We start from the raw sequence: 19,898 nt of genomic DNA, 5'->3' as shown, positions 1-19,898 counted from the left end.
GCAATCACATACAGTGTCACAGGAAAAAAGGTAGGGTTGATACCTTCTGAACCAGAATCATTTACTGATGATAATTTAAAAGGTAAATAAAGTATCCCTGAGTAGTTCCCACTAATACTCCCAGGGCACAGACAAAGCACATCAGGACTCCAGAGAGGTTCCTTGTCCCTAATTTGTCTAGAGCTTCTGGAGATGGGAACAGAGCCAGGAGGACCATGGAGACCCGAGGGGTTGTCCACTATGGTAATCACTGTTTGCCCAGGCTTTTTGGGGGTCAGGGATTTTACCACCTGCACATGATTATACCTTATAAAAATACACCCAATAATAGATCCCACTCTGCAGTGAAGATGCACAAATGTGCATGCAACAGCACGGATGAATCTTGAATGTATTATACTAAACGAAAGAAGCCAGACTCAGAAGGCTACAGCTATAGATTCCATGTAGAAAACATTCTGAAAAAGATAAAACTATAAGAACAGAAAGCAGACCACTGGTTGATGAAGGCTTGAGTTGACTACAAAGGAGCATGAGGGAATGTTTGAGGTGGTGGAACTTTTCATATCTTGATTGTTGTGGTAGTTACACAAGTATAGATGTTTATCAAGACTCACACATGCGTGCGTGCTAAGTTGCTTCAGTCGTGTCTGATTCTGTGCTATCTCATGGACTGCAGCCCACCAGGCTCCTCTGCCCATGGGATTCTCCAAGCAAGAATACTGGAGTGGGTGGCTGTGCCCTCCTATAGGGGATCTTCCTGACCCAGGAATCAAACTGGCATCTCTTACATCTAACCTGCATTAGCAGGTGGGTTCTTAACCACTAGTGTCACCTAGGAAGCCCAAGACTATACACTAAAAAATGGATGTAAATTAAACCTCAAAAAACTTGATTAATTTTTTTAAAAAGAACCATTAACAAAGATTAAATGACACACACACACATATATATATATATGTGTGTATATATATATAAGTATTTAGAATGAAGTGTGTGGATGTCTATAACTAACTTTGAAAGCATTTTTGCTTTGTTTTGTTTTTAATTTTTGGCTGTGCTACAGGGCTTGTGCGATCTTAGTTCCCCAATCACGGGTTGAACACAGGTCCGAACCAGTGAAAGCATGAAAACCTAACCACTTGACAGCCAGGAAATTCCCTGAAAGCACTGAAAATAAGATTTATTCATGGATTGATAGAGGGATGGATATATGGATAGGTATAAGATAAAGCAAGTATAGTAAAATATTAGTGGTAGAATCTAAGTGGTGGTTATTTGGATAGTCCCACTATAATTCTTTCAACCTTTCTGTATGTAAAAATTGTGCTTATGAAATCTTGGAAATCATTTAAAAATACATCTAACACATTCCTTCATCATCTGCACCACTTAGAGGGTGCTTTCAGGCCCACAAAATTGCTTTCATAGTTTCTGACAGCTCAAAGAAGCATCTTTTCTCTCCCTTTGAAACCATCCTGACAGAAGTAAAGCTTCCTCTTGGTCCACAGGGGGGAATCTCTTGAGATTATTTGCAGGCTCATTTGCATGTATTTGCTATCCTCCTATTAACACAATACAAGCAAGTAAGTTCTTTATGGCTTTTTGTCACTTGCTTGAACACTGAAGAATTGGATTAATTTGACTCTATTCGTACAAAAACTTCAGGGAACAAAGCTCTGGGCAGCAGCAATTCGGATGGTTAGCAAATATCCCAGACTCTGTTTTTCTTGATCTCACCTAGCTCTTTTTTGGGGGGAGGCTCTGGTTTAAGATGCCTCTTTCCATTACATTCTATGATGAAGATCCATGCTAATCTACCCAGCCGTAAGCACAAGGGCATCCTAGTATCTTGCAAACCAGGTACCAACCTGTGATGGGATAAGGAATGGTTGGACTTGTGTTCAAATCACCCTTCGTGTGGTGGGGGATGAAAAGATTTACCCTTCATAGAGTGTGTAGGGATAGTTTTCTGAAAGTAGATACACAAACCCACTCCTGATTACCCTGATCTTTTAAACACGCCACATTATTATCTGAGTACAGACAGGGCAGCACAGCATGGCTGGAAAGTCAGAAACTACCAGGTTATGTGAAAATTAAGTGGACTGTTCAGTCCCCATCCAATTCAATCCACTTTTATAATTATAATAATTTTTAAGGTATATTTCAGTGAATCAGATTAGATATATTCAAAATGCCCAAACTCTGCAGGCCTCCATTTGAATTTGACTGTATCGATCCAGTCTAAAGATTATTTATGGATACTGACTGTCAGAAAAGTACTCAAGTTATGTTGTTAAATGAAACAAGCAAGTTGCAGAACAGAGCCCATGAAAATAACATATTGATCACATTTTAGAAAAAGAAATGGGAGCACTGTGCTGTACGATGAGGGGGCTGGGAATTCTAGATGACTTTCCCCTGCTCTCTTATGTGTTTTTTTTTCCCTTTTTTAAAAAGATTTACTTAATTATGGCTGTGCTGGGTCTTCGGTGCTGCACCCAGGCTTTCTCTCGTTGCAGTGAGTGGGGGCTACTCTTCATTGCAGCGCATGGGCTTCTCGGTGCAGTGGTTTCTCTTGTTGCACAGCACAAGCTCTAGGCACTTGGGCTTCAGTAGTTGTGTCCCGCGGTATGTGGAATCTTCCTGGACCAGGGATTGAATCCATGCCCCCTGCACTGGCAGGCAGATTCTTTACCACTGAGCCACCAGGGAAGCCCTCATATGTTTTTTTTGTATTGTGTGGTTATTATACAACAAAGACGTAATAGTTTTGTATCAGATCAAAACAAACTAAAGACGTTTAGTTTGTTTTTAGGCTAAGATGGTTTCTATCCCCTAAGACTCTTCCCCCACCTCCCCTACCCCATCCTAATACACTGGCTTAATTCTGTGGAGAAAGTCTGCAATTTTGGTAATTTTCTGCTTCCAACCGGAGTCCAAGATGTTATTCCAGTGATGAACTTTGGGGCTTTTTAGATCTCTCTACCAACAACCAATCTGAGGATTAAAGGCTTTAAGACCCGCCACCAAGCTCTGAGTCCTCTAATCCCACTGCTGTTTTCATTTTTTTAATTTTAGTTAGTTGTATTCAAATTTGTTTCTTCTTCCTCTCCTTTCTCTTTTCCTCCACACTCTCTCTTTTTCCATCCTTGGCTGGAGACAGCTGAAATATCTGTCCAGGTCAATGTACATACAAAGAGAGCACTTTCTCAATCAACAGAACCCCCTTGAATTATTCAAAGTATCTCCTGTTCTCAGGTTTCCAGTCCTTTTTTTCCTTGACAGTATAAGCTGGAATGGGGCATTTGGCAGTGGCACTCCAGCCTCAATTGTTCAGGCAGGAAGGACGAGGGTAAGACTCCCATAGAAATAACTAATATTCTGCATGATGAGAAAATAGGTAAAGTCATGTTTGAAGTGATATAACCAATTCTTACACCAGTATGAATACTAGGCTCCCTACGACAAAATATAGCCAAATTCTCAGTAACTGGCAGAACAGCTGGAAAACAGGATGTGGAACTGGGGAGAAACTCAGGCCCTAGGGAGCTGGCCTACCTGCTGTCTGGGCTGAGGCTGTTCATGGGCAACTTTAAGAGATGGCTAGACTGAAACCTGGGCTTCCCTTGTGGCTCAGTGGTAAAGAATCTGCCTGCCAATACAGGAGACTTTGGTTCAATCCCTGGATTGGGAAGATCCCCTGGAGGAGGAAATGGCAACTCACTCTAGTATTCTTGCCTGGGAAATCCCATGGACAGAGGAGCCTGGCTGGGAACTACAGTCAATGGGGTCGCAAAGAGTCAGACACAACTGAGTGACTGAATACGCAGCACGCACGCAGACTGAAACCTAGGATAATACGTGATCTGTGGATTACAGAAATGTTCTTGAAGGCTTCTTTATTTGCTTTTTTATACTTGAGGTGACCCCTTGCTCACTTCCTCCCAAGTCTTTATGTTTATGGCTTTCAAGGAAACAGAAATCAAGAAAGGAACTCATGGGGTGTAAGACAGGACAGAACCACCATGGAAAACAGTATGACGGTTCCTTTAAAAACTTAAAACAGAGCTACCATATGATTCAGTGATCCCCCTCCTGGACATGTATCCAAAGGAAACTCTAATTCCAAAAGATACATGCACCCCAATGTTCATAGCAGCACTATCTACAATAGCCAAGACATGGGAGAAACCTAAATGTATATTGACAGATGAATGGATAAAGGAGATGCGGTACGTATATACAATGGGATATTAGCCACAAGAAAGAACTAAATAATGCCATTTGCAGCAACATGGATGGACCTTGAGATTAACATACTAAGTGAAGTAAGTCAAACGGAGGAAGACAAATATTGTATGAAATCACTATATATGGAATCTAAAAAAATGATGCAAGTGAATGTACAAAACAGAAACAGACTCAGACAGAAAACAAACTTATGGTTACTAAAGGGGAAAAGCAGGGGGTGCACAGGGGGGTAAGCTAGGAGTTTGAGATCAGCAGATACAAACTATGTATAAAATAAGTTCCTACTGTATAACACAGAGAACTATATTCAACATCTCATAATAAGCTATAATGGAAAAGAATATGAACTGTATATATATATATATATTTACACGTGTATATATATATATATATACACACACACACATTCAGTTCAGTTCAGTCACTCGGTCATGTCCAACTCTTTGCGATCCCATGGACTGCAGGGGGTCGAGGACAGCAGGCCTCCCTGTCCATCACCAATTCTTGGAGCTTGCTCAAACTCATCTCCATCGAGTTGGTGACGCCATCCAACCATCTCACCCTCTGTTGTCCCCTTCTTTCCCTGCCTTCAATCTTTCCCAGCATCAGGGTCTTATCCAAGGAGTCAGTTTTTTGCATCAGGTAGCCAAAGTATTGGAGTTTCAGCTTCAGAATCAGTCCTTCCAATGAGTATTCAGGACTGATTTCCTTTAGGATGGACTGATTGGATCTCCTTTCAGTGCAAGGGACTCTTAAGAGTCTTCTCCAACACCACAGTTCAAAAGCATCAATTCTTCAGTGCTCAGCTTTCTTTTTAGTCCAACTCTCATATCCATACACACATATATATATACACACACACACATACATCTGTAACTGAATCACTCTGCTGGACACCAGAAACTAACCCAATTTTGTAAATCAACTATACTTCAATCTTAAAAAAAAGAATCGAGAAGACCACTTTGTATCAGCAACAGCACCACAAGGAATTTGACATTTGGGAGCAAGTCTAATGGTGTCAGAACAAGGGCAAGCAAATCAGGAAAGGCAACAATATGGCTTCTTCTCTGGTCTAGGATGTTTGGGTGTCTGTACCCAGGCTGAAAAGCTCAATCTGCAGCCATATGGCTTCCCCAAGCTGGTGAAAAATCCTGAGGGTGAGGAGCCCTGGGGAGAAATGTGAGAATTGTTCCAGCCCGACAGCACGTCTGCCGACCCTCCCCAGATAACAGGTGAGCCAGGAAAGGCGATAGTCAGCCAGACTGCTCTGTAAGCTGATGCTGGGTCTTTGGCAAGTACTAGTCATCTGCCAAGTGGGCAGCCCTGCATGGAGGCAGGCACCTTTCCTGCACGGGAAAGGTGCCCTGCATACTGCTCCATCCACTGGCCCCCTCTGGGGTCTGCCCAGCACCAACCGTGGCCTCCATTTCATCTAGTGACACAGGTATTTAGAAGACTCCAAGACTTTCCTTTGAACCAGACTGCCTTCCAAAGCCACACTGCATAAGGAACAACCGGCTGGGTTCTTCTTACCTCTGGCTCTCAGGCGTAGGAGAGCCGCCAATCTAGGAGAGCCCTCCTTCAAAGTCACACCTGCACTCCCAACCACTGTCCAGAGACAGGTCTGTGGAACTCAGACTGCTGCCTACCGGTCCCCTTCATGCCCCATGATGATCAAGAAAACCACCACACTGAGTCAGGGAAAGGGCCAAACCAGACAACCAGAGACAGCCACGTCACATTAACACTGGGAAGGAAGTGACCAGTGGTATCTTGGGGACAGCAGCATTCCTGACTCCCAGACGTCTATCAGCTATGTCACTGTTGTCCTTTCAGGGACAAGAGAACTGCCTCCATTGTTTCCCCTGGGCCCGCAGAGGGTGTCGCCTGTAGTCTCCATCAATGCTCTCCCCAGATGTGGGGCAAAGCAGTAAGTTCCCCTTGGCCTGTGCCACCTGGATGCATTCACTTGTACTGCAAACTGCTGGGGATGCACCGTGGGTGGAAAACACCCTGGCTTCCCAGATCAGGAGTTAGTTGCACCCCCAGGAGCCAGAGTGGTTTTCCCCTGGCAGGACTGAGTTGCCTCCTGCCTCGCATGGTGCAAGCTGGCCAGATGAGGGGGTAAAGTGGTATGATGTTAGGAGCTAAGGAAGAGGGGGGCTGCCTTCTCCAGCATGGCATTTCCCTCCAGACCAGAGTGTGGTGGTGGCCATGGCAGCCCCTTCGCCCTGTCCCAAATGTCACCCCTACCAGTCTCTCAGACCCCAAAGAGCTGCTGCTGCCATGTGTCAAGCACTGTGGTAGGCGCTTGACATATTTTATCTTTTAATTTCCCCAATAACATTGCAAGGTTGGTGTCATTACACCAAAGCCCATTTTGGGCTTAAGGAAGTGGACATTCAAAGAAGTAGAGGGACTTGCCCACAATAGCTACGATGTAGAAGAGGGATGTGACCTCCCTGTTATCAATGTTTATACACTTTCCAGGTTTTCTCTCCTTTCACCATCCCTCAACCTTAGCAGACTCAAGGAAAGTCAGGGTCATTCTTATCTGTGCCCACCCCTCGCGGCCAGACCCTGAGCAGACACTGCCATCATTCAGAAAGCCGGGCGCCCGCTTTGCTCTATCTGGACCCCTTTGTACCTGGGGAGGGCTCAGGTAGGCAGCGTGATAAGGTTTTCAGGATGTCAGATAAGCACCTCCTCAAGATAACTGCCCACCATCACATATTTGGGGCTTTCTCTGCTGGTATCTTTTATTTTTATTATTTTCTTTAGACAATTGATTTAATTGATGGCTTCTTACAGCTCAAACGTTGGTTTCATTATTTTCCACCCCACACAATTATAGACTGTAAATCATGTAAATATCTCATTACAGACTCTGGCAGTGAAAAGAAGAAGTGAGAGGGACTAGGGGAAGACTGGTCTTTGGAGGTCACTGCTTTAAATATACATTTGATTGAATTCAAACATTTTCAAGTATGCTAGGTGCCAGAAGTTTTGCTAAGGGTTACAGGCTTTAGGGGAGCACATTAAGAATTGTATTCTACCTGGGAGATGTGAATGCAAACTATGTATTAAATCATATTAGGGAATCATCATTCATTTTATTATGCAGTTAAATAGAAAAAGGCCCTTAGTTTTTAGAGATGCTCTTACTAAAATATTTAGAGTTGAGATGTCATAATGCTTGTAATTTATTTTAAACTCTTTCAGCAGGAAAACAGATGAAGCAAATGTGGCAAAATTAATAACTGTTAAATTAGATGATGGATATATGAGATTCATTATATTCTCTACTTTCCTGAACATCTGAAAAATTTTCACGGTAAGAAGTAAAAAAGAAAAACAAAGCTTTCCTGAAGCTCAAAATCAAAGTTCTATTGCAAGGATGACAAATGGTTTTGTAGTAAGCAGAATTCTAGTATGTTCCCATGATTCCTGCCCCTGGTGTACATTCTCTGTATAATTTCCTTATGTAGGGTGTAGGCAAGGCTTGTGAATATGATTAGGTTTTACTTCCATGATTAGGTTTCAGTATATGGCAAAGATTTAAAAATTTACACATGCAATTAAGGTCCCAGATGAGTTGATTTTGAACTAAACAAAAAGGAAGTTGCCCTGGGTGGGCCTGGCCTAATCAGACGATCCCTTTGATGGCAAGATTACAGACAGCAACAGACACTCTCTAGTTGGCCTTGAGGAAACAGAACTGCCAAGTTGTGGAGAGGGCCCTGTGGTAGGGAATAGTGGGTAGCCTTTAGGGAGCAATGGATGAGGCTTTGCTCATCCCTCAGTCCTAAAACGACAGGGAACTGAATTCTGCAAACAACCACTGAACTCGAGGAAGACCTTGAGTCTCAGAAGAGACTGTGAACTTGGCTAACACCCTGACTGCAGCATTGGGAGACCCCGAGGAAAAGACCCAGCTGATTCATAACCAATCTCCTGACTCATGGAAATGGTGAGATAATAAATGTATGTTGTTTTCAGACAATCAACTTGTGATAATTTGTTGTGAAGCAATAGAAAAAACAAATTCACATTTCAACTGTCGTGGCAAGTCTAACTTATTACAAATAGCAGCATTATATTGGAAAGGATTCTAAGACTGGGCATAGCCTCCTTGGGAAAAAAAGAAAGACAGAGAAAGTTGTGGTTGATTAGCAATGTCTGCACGAGCGTGAAAGGGGTGAGCTGTACCATGTGTACCTCTTACTGCCATTCAAGGTTGCTTGCTGTATTTAAGGAAAAAAGAGTTATTTTCTGTTTTTTTTTTTTTTTCCTCAATGACAGAATAACCCCAAGGGGCAACAATGCTAGGGTCTCCTAGGGTCACCAAGTTAGAGGGGATGCTAACTTGTAAGAAAGGACTCAGAAAAAGAGGACTGAAATATTATCCCACACAGATCCTAGCAACTGATAAACAATGTCTAGGATGAGCCTTGCAGGCTGGTGTTTGCAGTGAAGGCTTCTCCATTGTTCCTTCCTTCTTCACTGTCTCCACTCTTTCTCCCTTTCCATGGCCTCTAATTCTCTGCCTTCAGACATGTTCAAGGGTTCCATGAGCTGGATCCTGCTGCTATTTCTAATTCATTCTGACCCTAATACAGCAGGTCAGAATCCCTTCTTCCTCAGACACATAGGCCAAAGAAGTCAGAACTGGCTTACTGAATGTCAAGCGTGGATTAAACATTTATTAACAAATCATTGTTTCATATTAAATCCATGCAGACATCGTATCACAGTACCCAGATGTTAGTTTCATAATTTAAGTGTAATCAGTACAATGAAGCAGGCCCTTCTCCCAAGTTCTTGTTTTTAGAGGGAAGGCTGACCCCTGGGTCAGTATGTAACAAGGCAGATCACACTCCATCCTTTTTCGGTGACACATCCCACAGCAAAGATGTCCTATTCTAAGGAACCACAAAAACTGGAATTTAAAATCAAGCAGATGCAGATATAGTGGGGGAAGGAGAGAGTGGGATGAATAGAGAAAGTAGCATCGACATATATACACGACCGTGTGTAAAGCAGATAGCTGGTGAGAAGTTGCTGTATAACATAGGGAGCCCTGTTTCGTGCTATGTGATGACCTAGGAGGGTGATATGGCGAGAGGGAGGGAGGCTGAGGAGGGAGGTGATGTATGTATAATTATGGCTGAATTGCGTTGTTGTATGGCAGAAAACAACACAAAACTATAAAGTGTTCCCCCCAATTAAGGAATAAATTTAAATAAATAAATAAAATCAAGGTAGGTGCAACCAAAAGAAGCACATGAATAAGGTAAGACTCTGAAAAAATTAGCTTCTTCAGTTACATTAAAGAAAGATTTTGCGGGTGCAATTCCTTGTATCCAGGTGCCATTTGGAATCCAACCAGCCCAGCTTGCCCTCCTAAGCTAGTAGGTGGTCTTTATGTTCCTAAACCATTCATTCATCATAATTTAACTGTCTTTTCCAGGGGCTTTTAACACATAAGAAAGGATCGCCAATGTATAACTAGGCTTAAATACACTATGTGATGGGCCTTTAATGAGAACAACACCCAGCGCTTAAACCAGGGCTTGGTGGCCCACAGCTGTCACATTTTGCATTACAGCATACTATTGGCTATATTTGCAATTTACAGAATTAACTTCCAATATTTATACTTGAGAGCTTTTACTTAGAATATAGTACTTTTCTTTTGCTTTTCTTGAAAAAAAAATGGGAAATCTGACAACCTGTCAGACTCCCCATTCCTCATGCAAGTAATCTGACGGCACTGAATGGTGGGTGCCCTCCTAGATGAGTGCTTTCCCATGTACCACAGTCTCCACCATGCCCTATTGCCTCCTCAAACTGAGGCAAAGTGGCAATTACAATTTATCATCGTGGTTTCACTACTGTTTTTCTCACGGCAGAGATAAGAAGAGAATGAGCTATTCCTCATCACCATGACAATAGCCCTTTCATTCATCTACCTTAGCAGCCAGGCCCCTCTAACCTTTTGAATTTGCTGACATCTGAGTTAAATACACCTTTCCAGCAACAGACATATACCAATTTGTTACTTACTGATGGATAGTGGTTTTGACACATACATCCTTAGAATGCTTTCTCTTTCTCGGATTACTTCAATACTACACTCTCCCTTTTGATTACCTCACACCAGTCAGAATGGGCACCATCAAAAAGTCTACAAACATTAAATGCTGGAGAGGAGAAAAGGGAACCCTCCCACACTATTGGTGGGAATGTAAACTGATACAGTCGCTACAGAAAACAGTACAGACGCTTCTTGAAAAAACTAAAATAGAGCTACCATATGATCCAGCAATTCCAGTCTTGAGCATATATCCAGAAAGACGAAAACTTTAATTTGAAAAGACACATGTACCCCAATGTTCATAGCAGCGTTATTTACAACAGCCAAGACATGGAAGCAACCTAAATGCCCATCAACATATGAATGGAAAAGAAGATCTGGTACACACATAATTTTATTCAGTCATAAAAAAAGAATGAAACATTGTCCATGGATGGACATAAGAGATTGTCACACTAAGTGAAGTAAGTCAGACAAAGACAAATATTATATGATATCACTTATATGGCAATCTAAGAAAATAATACAAATCAACTTATTTACAAAAAAGAAATACACTCAGAGATACTGAAAACAAATTTAGGATTACTAGCGGGGAGAAGACTCTTGAGAGTCCCTTGGACAGCAAGGAGATCCAACCAGTCCATTCTAAAGGGGATCAGTCCTGGGTGTTCTTTGGAAGGAATGATGCTGAAGCTGAAACTCCAATACTTTGGCCACCTCATGCGAAGAGTTGACTCATTGGAAAAGACTCTGATGCTGGGAGGGATTGGGGGCAGGAGGAGAAGGGGATGACAGAGGATGAGATGGCTGGATGGCATCACCGACTCAATGGACATGAATTTGGGTGAACTCCAGGAGTTGGTGATGGACAGGGAGGCCTGGCGTGCCTCCCTGGCGATTCATGGGGTCGCAAAGAGTTGGACACAACTGAGTGACTGAACTGAACTGAACTGAAAGGGGAGAAGGGAAGGAGAGGGATAAATTAGGAGTATGTGATTAATAGATACATACCACTATATATAAAATAAACAACAAGGACCTACTTTATAGCACAGGGAATTACATTCAATATCTTGTAATATCCTATGATGGAAAAGAATCTGAAGCTGTACCACTGAAACTAACACAATACTTTAAGTCAACTATAGTTTAATAAATAACAAATCAATGAATTAAATTAAAGCTTGCTTTTGGTTAGAGTTCCTCTAACTCAAAGGAGATCTTAGGATGAGTTTGATCATTTAAGAAACATATGATTGGGTCCTTAAAGGAAATGTGTCTCGCTGATTCCTGAGTTCATACATTTTAATTACACCACTGCTGCCTGTTTGATTCAGACATTGCATTTTCCCCCTACTGTAAAAAACAAAAATTCCGACCCACACAACCCCTTGATTGGTATTAATATTTGCACTTTCTATCAAGGTGAAGAAATATAGAAAAGAGGCCCTTGCTTGTTACTAAATGAGAGGTAACTAAAAAGCATGTTTAGTTACCTCTCATTAGGACAGAGCTCTTGGAAGGACACAGGAACAGAGAGGAGTGGGTGAAAATTAAGAAAAGACCATTGGGAGAGGAGGCACAGGACACGAAGGAGTAGGTGTAGGGGGATGCTTGGAGCCTATTAGCAGAAGGGGCCCAAATGCCTGTGTTGAGGAAGGTGTGGGGGGGGATGGTAGGGAGGAGAGGGGAGCGGGCAGCATCCGGACACTCACGGTTGAGCTGCCGCCTCCGGATCCGGTCCCTCCATGGTCTGTTTCTGATCCAGTGCAGTCGTGATGGTAACACCATGGTTCCAAAGCGAGGGTCTAACACCTCCTCATGGCTGGAGAACAAAAGTGCTTGCAGCGATACAGGAAGTCAAGGCCAGACGTACAAAAAAAAAAATTTTTTTTTTGAGCCCTCTTCTTCTTTTTTTTTATATCCGAGGCTTCCGTTGACTTCTTTTATCTTGTAACTTGCCTTTTTTTTTTTTTTTTTACCTTCCCTTAACTCCGGACTGGCCCGAAGGCAGCTGCTGTGCTGGGCTGCCCGGCTCCGGCCTCCTGTGCCATGTTTTATGCATGAAGATGATGGGCTGGTAATTTATTCGTGCTGAGATCGCAGGGCTCCTGTGTCTGCCCCACGTCAGAGGCTGGGGGAGGGCAGGTGTATCTATCTGCAGGAAGAATGGCCTGAAATGGGGATCCCTCTCTGCAGGCGGGATTGAAGATCTGAGCTTGGCTGCCAGGACACGGGGCAGGGTGACTGGAGCCCCAATCAGGCAGTGGTGCTCTCCTTTTAGGGCATGTGATCTATTTGCTTCTGGGTCTGTACTGCCTAGTCTAGTGCCTGGCACAGTTTGCGAACAATAAATACTTGTTGACTAAATGAAGGTTCAATGGTAACCAACATCAGGACTTCACTGTGCCCACATGAATCCTTTATACTCCCTGACCTGCTACATTCACTACCCTCAAAATGCTCATTTGAACTTTCTCATCCATCCCATTGCACACACTTTTGTCTCCACCTGAGACCACACTCCCTCCTCACCCACCCATTCATGCTTCAAAATCTCATTTTCCCGGGAGGTGTTCCTGCACCCACATTGATGGGGCTAGCCCCTACACAGCTGTGCCTCTCCGCTCATCATGCCTGGAAGGGCATGTGTTAGGACTTTTGTTTGTTTGCTGGTTTGTCTTAAGGTGCATGTCCAAACAGCACATCAGCTTCTTGGTGGCAGAGACTGTGTGTTCCTCTCCTAAGCCTGCAGTGTGGTCTGCCTGGGAAACCGGTGGCACCGAGGCATGGCTGGGGCAGCTTGAGCCTGCCTCCCCAAACCTCCACCAGCCCATCCTCAAGCCACACCAAATAAACACACAGTCTAACGAAATGCATTGTATTGGCTATAATAACAGCCTCAATTTGTGACCCCTGGGTGCTGCGCCTGGCAGGGGAAGCGCTGTCTATGATTGATCACTTACTCTGTTCAAGTTCTTCAGTGTGTGATGTCAGATTGCTCCAGAGAGCAGTTATTGATCAAAGCCTCAGGAATAGTCTTGCTAGAAGGTCAGGGCTGGAAAAAGTGATATTCAAGTTACCAAATTTAGCCCAAGATGCTCCACAAGCCTGCTGAATCAGAAACTCTGCCCTCTGTCCTTTGCGTCCCTCCTGGTGCCACTGAGGCAAAACTGCTGGGGGGATGGAGGGGCTGGGTCACGATCGCTACAAACCAGAGGTGTGCTTTAGTCCCTGGGCCTTGTTTCCTTCATCTTAAAATAGAAATAACCTGCATACCCCATGGGGTTGTCAAGATGAAACGAGATGAAGGTAAGCTAACTCTAGGGGTGGGTAGACTACGGGACTGCTCCTTGTCCAACCAGCATTACGCCTGGTGGTGAAGGGAATACGTTCCAGAGCCACACTGCCTGGGCGCAGACTCTTAGTAGCCTGCTTAGTAGCATCATGGCTTTAACCTCACTGTACCTCAGTTTCTTCATCTGTAAAATGGGGCTAAAAAGAACTGCAGCCTTAGGGTCATGCTGACGATTTAGTGAATTAATATAAGCAAAAAGCTTTAGGTTTAGCTTCGAGGAATTGCTCCATGTCATGACAGGCTGTTGGTCACTAGCCATACAAGTTTCTGAAAGTTAGCAAATTCCCTGGGTCTCCCTTGTCTTACCTGCAAAAGGAGGTGGTCTCGGATACATTCTATCAGGAGTCCTGGGTTTAATTTCCTATTGCTGCTATAACTAATTGTTGTTATTTAGTTCCTAAGTCACGTTCGACTTTTTTGTGACCCCATAGACTGTAGCCCACCAGGCTCCTCTGTCCATGGAATTCTCCAGGCAAGAATATTGGAGTGGGTTGCCATTTCCTTCTCCAGGGGATCTTCCCAACACAGGAATCGAACCCACATATCCTGCAATGGCAAATGGATTCTTTACCACTGAGCCACCTGGGAAGCCTCACTAAAACTACCACATGTTTCTTGGCATAAAACAACACAAATTTGTTTTCTTATAGTTCTCAAGGTTGAAGTCTGAAAGGAGTCCAACAGGACTAAGATTGAGATGTCCACAAGATTGCATATCTTCTTGGGGCTCTAGGAGAGGACAGTTTCTTTGCCTTGTCCAGCTTCTAGAAGATTCCTTGAGTCCATTTCCAGGTTATCTTTCTTAGTGTGAGGGACCACTACCTAAACCTTTCTACCAAGTGTAGTGACTTGGCAATTGTGGGTCATGCTGGGCTTTGCTGATCCAGACAAATCGCCACTGGACCTGAGTCCTCACTGATTTGTCTACATCCTAAGCTTCATTTTCTGAAGCAGGGGAAAAGTAGACACCAAGATGAGGACCAAGCCTGTGGAAGTTTTATTGGCTCTTGCCAACTGGACATAATTCCCTAGAGTGACACACCCAGCACAAGAGAGCCGCTTGTCTGAGAGACCTAGGATGGCTATTCTAACAGTTCTGTTTGTTGACTCGTACAACTGCTAATTGCAACATAATTTTCTGCTCTTCACATCACTTACCATAAATCAAATCAGGTAGCTGCCAGCTAGGCAAATTAGAGATGAGGGGAAACTTGGGGAGGCTGTTAGAGTGCTGTGGTCACACTCCCTTCTGTGACTCTCTTTCACCATTTGGCTCCTGCACGTCTGTATCCACAATGAACTTGAATATAGAGAATGTAATACAAAATGAAGCACCGCCCCTCCCCCCAACCCTTTCTTTTTGCAATCAAGATCAGATCTTCTTTCCTCCTCATTAGTCCACACATTTCCCAAACTTCTGCTGCATGAGTCAATGCTTTTCCAATGTACATAATTTACAACAGCAGATGAGGGGAACAATGGACCAGAGTGGGTGGGAAGTACAATCAGGTCTAAGATGAGAGGCAGCTGAAAACTTTGCATTTCCTCATCTCTAGTGAACTGAAATACAAATTTTGCCAGTTTACTCTTTACCATCACAGTGAGACTTGGAGGTGGGAGTGAAACTAGAAACGGAAGCCTCACCTCCATCTCTTGTCATCATTCTTTCTGGTCAGATTGGCAATGCTGTAGACCCCTAGCTCTTACCATATGGTTCCCTTCCCTAACTCTTCGAGCTTTATCTGTTCTTTCATCAAGTACACACTCATAAACGCCCGGGAGTAAATGGTCTGTGGAGTGCTATTCTCCCAAGCGACATTTGCATTTGTGTGAAGTATAGAATATCAATTTTTACTCTTCTCTGGGCTTTTGGTGCTATTAAATTTTCATAAGTTGCAGAATTTCATGGCAGAATCAGAGTCTGCTAGGAGCAATATGTTAAAAAGAATATGGAGAAAAGCATAATTATGTCATCCTTGCTGCTACCTTTTTCCTTTAACTTATTTTCAATAAATGCAAGCTAAGTGTTATGTTCAGGAGAAAGAGCACCAGCATTTCTAGTTCTACATTAAAACTGTCCTGGGGAGAAGCAGACCTTCAATTACTCAGTGGAGAATGGAAATTGCTAAGCCAAGGCACATTGTGCTCCTTTTAAAGAAAGCCATTAAGGAGAACTTGGTATTATTTTAAAATAAAAGCTTATTAAACACCAGGAGGAAATGACAGCATTGCACCTGATTTACTTCTCTCCTGTCACAAACATACCCAAAAGGGACATATGGTTTTGTTTATTTTTTGGAAACTGGAAAGCAATTGAGAGCCAAGTTCTAGTTATGGCTATCGGGCTGTCTATCTACCTGCACTGACTGAGTACTTACCAAGAAACAGGCGTTGGGTTGCATGCTTTAAGTGGCTATGTTATTATATTTAATTCCCCCTATATTCTTATTAATGAGTAGTTTTACTAATCCCATGTTATAGATAAATGAATGAAGGCTAAAGAGTAGTTACTCCAAATAGCAATTATCCGATACAGTATTTTACAGATATTAATTTCAGATCACTGTCACCATAATCCTGTACCCATTTCACAGATGGTGAAACTGGGGGCAGAGAGAAGTTTAATAATTTGCAGGGCTCACACAGCAGCAGGTGACTGAGATGAGATTTGAATTCAGGTAGCCTGGCTCTGTGCCTAACCACAAGCTATATTAACTCAAATTAAGCAATTAAAAAAAAAACAGTGTAACTATGCACAGTTGCTGCTGCTGCTCAGTCACTTCAGTCGTGTCCAACTCTGTACGACCCCATAGACGGCAGCCCACCAGGCTCCCCCGTCCCTGGGATTCTCCAGGCAAGAACACTGGAGTAGGTTGCCATTTCCTTCTCCAATGCATGGAAGGAAAAGTGAAAATGAAGTCGCTCAGTTGTGTCCGACCCTTAGCGACCCCATGGACTGCAGCCTACCAGGCTCCTCCATCCATGGGATTTTCCAGGCGAGAGTACTGGAGTGGGGTGCCATTGCCTTCTCCAACTATGCACTATGCTCTACATATTTTAAATTTGGCAATACTATTCTGTGTTTGAAAGATGTCCCATGCAGCCTTGGCAAAGGCAATTCCTGAATGATAATGAATTAGAACATCTGACAGCTATTAGAGAATTGTCCTAGACAACCTCACATTCAAAAGCCTCACTTTAGAGACAATGAAACCGAGGCTCAGAGAGGTCTGGGGACACATCCAAGTTTGCACAGCAGGTTGATGGATTTGGGCCAAGTCTTAACGCACCTCACCCCCAGTCTCAGTTCAGTATTCTTGCCACTGCTGCTGAGGTCAGATTTCACAGGAGTTTTTAGAGCTAGGACATTTTTTGAGGCTGGTTTTTGTGGAGGAGAGACAGACAATTGTGAGTTGGATGATGAAAGAGCACGCAGTGCCTGCATTCTATCTGCTCTCTTGCTGGCAGACACAGCCCATCCCTGCCCTCTCCCCACCCACCTTCCTCGCTCTCAAACTACTTCTCTGCATCATTTCCTGTCTCAGTGAACAGCCCGCCTCCCAGTCATTGCCCCATCAGAGGCGTAGGTGATCCTCCTAGTGCCCTAAGCTTCCTGCCCACATTCAAACCAACGGCTGATCCGAGGGAATCCACCTCCTTGTCCCCTCCCAGATCTTCCCTCTAGCTGTGCTCACAGCCACCATCCTGGCCCAGACCATCATCCTGTCACATGAGCTGCCTTGACACCCCCTCATCAGTGTCTTCCTGTTCCACTTTTGCCACCCACCCCAATCCACATGCTCATTAAAGCCAGAGTCAACTTCTGAAAATGCAGGTCTGACCATATACTGCCACCACATAAGCCCCTTTAGTAATGTACTTTCTCTCAGGATAAAATCCACTTTCCTTACTTACTTCCACACTAACTACTCCCACAGCAGTGGAGAAGAAGGGATGCCTAATGAAGATGTTAAACCAACAGAGTTGATGACTGATTTACTGGAAGAGAGAAAGAAAGAAGCCATTCAGGAGATAGCATCCAGGGTCCAAATTGAAGCACTCACCACTTGGGCACACAAGAGAGAAAGTATCCATTCACTGAGTTTAAGCTTCAGAAGGCAGAGACTCAGACATCACCCAAAGAAACAGATACAAGAAAAACTGTGAGGGATGCGGGGTGTGAGCTTGCTAATTGAGCTATGCAGTGTCTGTCCCAAGAGCCCTTGACATTTACAAACACTGTGAGGTCTCGCGGAAGAGACTTGTTTTCTTCTGTGATCAAGGGCCCAGATATTTTAAGTTGGAAAATAATTTATTATGCAGGTGGTGCCTGAGTGACATCAGTGGAGCTGAGTTGCCCTCACGTGGACAAGAACAAGGTCCATTTTCCCCTCTGACTCCATCAGCCCAAGCAGCCTCGATTTAGGCAGAAGAAAAATGTGAGAGCAGTGATCTGTGTGACCTTTGTGGTGGCTTCCTCTGGGGAGACTCAAGATGCAGATACTTCCTCATTATATTTAGTCTTAGAAAATTCAACTCTTGTTTGATCTTAATGTCATTGGATTTGGACCCTTTCCAGCCTTGTCACATGACGGGGTAGGGGGTCGGTGAAAAGTCCATGATTCAAGAGCAGCTTCTCTGCTTTTACTTTAAGAAACCATAGAGTCAGATCTAGAATCCTAGAGCTGGAGCGATCTCAGTAATCGCTGCCCCACTCTTTCAATTCACGGAAGAAAGAGACTCAAAGGGGATATATGTCTTGTCAGTGGCAAAAAACCACTTGGTTCTTGAGGCTATATTCATACTCAGCTGTTCTGCTTCATGGGTCAGGTCTCTTTCCACATTCACAAGCCATTACAAAGACATCTTGGGATATCTGGGGTTTTCAGCAATGTTTTAAACATTGTATTTTATGTGTGATCAAGGACGATAACAAGGACTATATTTTTAAATTATGCTACAATTTTGGATTTGAAAAGTTTCATACATGTTGTTCCCAAAGGGATATTTATCTAACTGGAGTAATCTGTATTTTTATGTGCCTTTAGGCTGGAGTGGGGAGAGATTAAAGGGAGATAAAGAAAAAAAAGGGTCAGGGAATCTTCTCTCTCTAAAGTTTCTGGGTCCTAAACTTGTGGGAATCTATCTAGCCTGCTTGAGGGAGGTCTGCCAAGGAGTCTGGGGGTCTCTTCCTTACCAGGTTCATCTAATTCAGATTTTCCAATATTGCTTTTGTTTTATGTTTTGTTTTTCTGGCTGTGAGACACATGGGATCTTTGCTCCTCTACCATGGCTCAAACTTGAACCCCCTGCATTGGGAGGTGAAGTCTTATCCACTGGAGACCACCAGGGAAGCCCCTAATTTGGATTTTAAATCTGTATTAGGCACCAGGCACACAAAGATGCATAATACATGGCTTTGCCCTGGAGACTTTAAAATTCAGCTTGGACTGTAGACGGATGACAAAGAACTCTATTACCAAATCCAATGTGACTGGTTTTAGAGCAGCAGCATCAAGTCAGCTGGGGACCGGGATGCCTGAGAACTGGATCTGAAGAGGAAGCGGAAGAGGAAATTCAAGGCAGTTGAATTTCAAGCGATGCCTTGAAAGGCGGAGGAGAGGACTGAGAATAAAGGCAACACAGGCCAAAGACTCACAGGAGCAAAGTCTGTGGGAGGAGATGACAGAGATCTTGTGAATGAAGTGAAAGGAGGAGGGGAGGAGGGAGCGGAGAGCGTGGCCTGAAAAGGCAGGGCTGAGGGGAGATGCCGCAGCCAGGGAAGGACAAGCCTTCTAGTCGTGGGCAAGAAGGTGAATTTGTTCTGGCCTCCGAGGGCCTCCCTCACCAACTGGCGGATCAGCGCTGTTACCCTCAGGAGCCCTCAGTTCTCAGGCTTCCTCCCTCCGCGGGCGGCGGAAGTAGCTCACTTAGACCACAGGGCGTTGCCATGTGAGGGAGTCTGAGGAAAGCGATGCTCCAGACACCAGTAGCCGCCCCCTTGGAGCCTCAGAGAGTGTGGACCACCTCTGGTGGACTCGTCTTGTTCCTGCATGTGATGCTGAGGTTGGGAGCCGGAGAGGCCCAGGAGAAGATGTCTCCAGAAACTACTCACACTACCTAAGCAAAATCTCAACAGAAAGATGCATGCAAATCAGAGAGAAGCATGTTCAAGTACAG

At 43.9% G+C, this 19,898-nt stretch overlaps 1 protein-coding gene across 3 annotated transcripts in view; it reads right to left on the bottom strand.

Moving 5' to 3' along the window:
- The window catches only part of FAM65B (family with sequence similarity 65, member B), a 212,494-nt gene extending 199,930 nt beyond the window's left edge, over nt 1-12,564 (bottom strand). Inside the window, exon 1 of one of the 3 annotated variants that reach the window (XM_010843490.1) lies at nt 12,076-12,564. In XM_010843490.1, the coding sequence (XP_010841792.1) occupies nt 12,076-12,151 (76 nt within the window). In that variant the 5' untranslated portion in view covers nt 12,152-12,564. The remainder of the gene's footprint in view (nt 1-12,075) is intronic. The other 2 variants (XM_010843497.1, XM_010843496.1) reach the window with 2 other exon arrangements.
- Nucleotides 12,565-19,898: the final 7,334 nt, after the last annotated feature.

This window comes from Bison bison, unplaced genomic scaffold, assembly GCF_000754665.1.
Source record: "Bison bison bison isolate TAMUID 2011002044 unplaced genomic scaffold, Bison_UMD1.0 scf7180017864182, whole genome shotgun sequence".
NCBI classification, from domain to species: Eukaryota; Metazoa; Chordata; class Mammalia; order Artiodactyla; family Bovidae; genus Bison; species Bison bison.
Note: the sequence above shows the minus strand (reverse complement) of the source record. Positions and strands in the feature narration are given on the sequence as shown.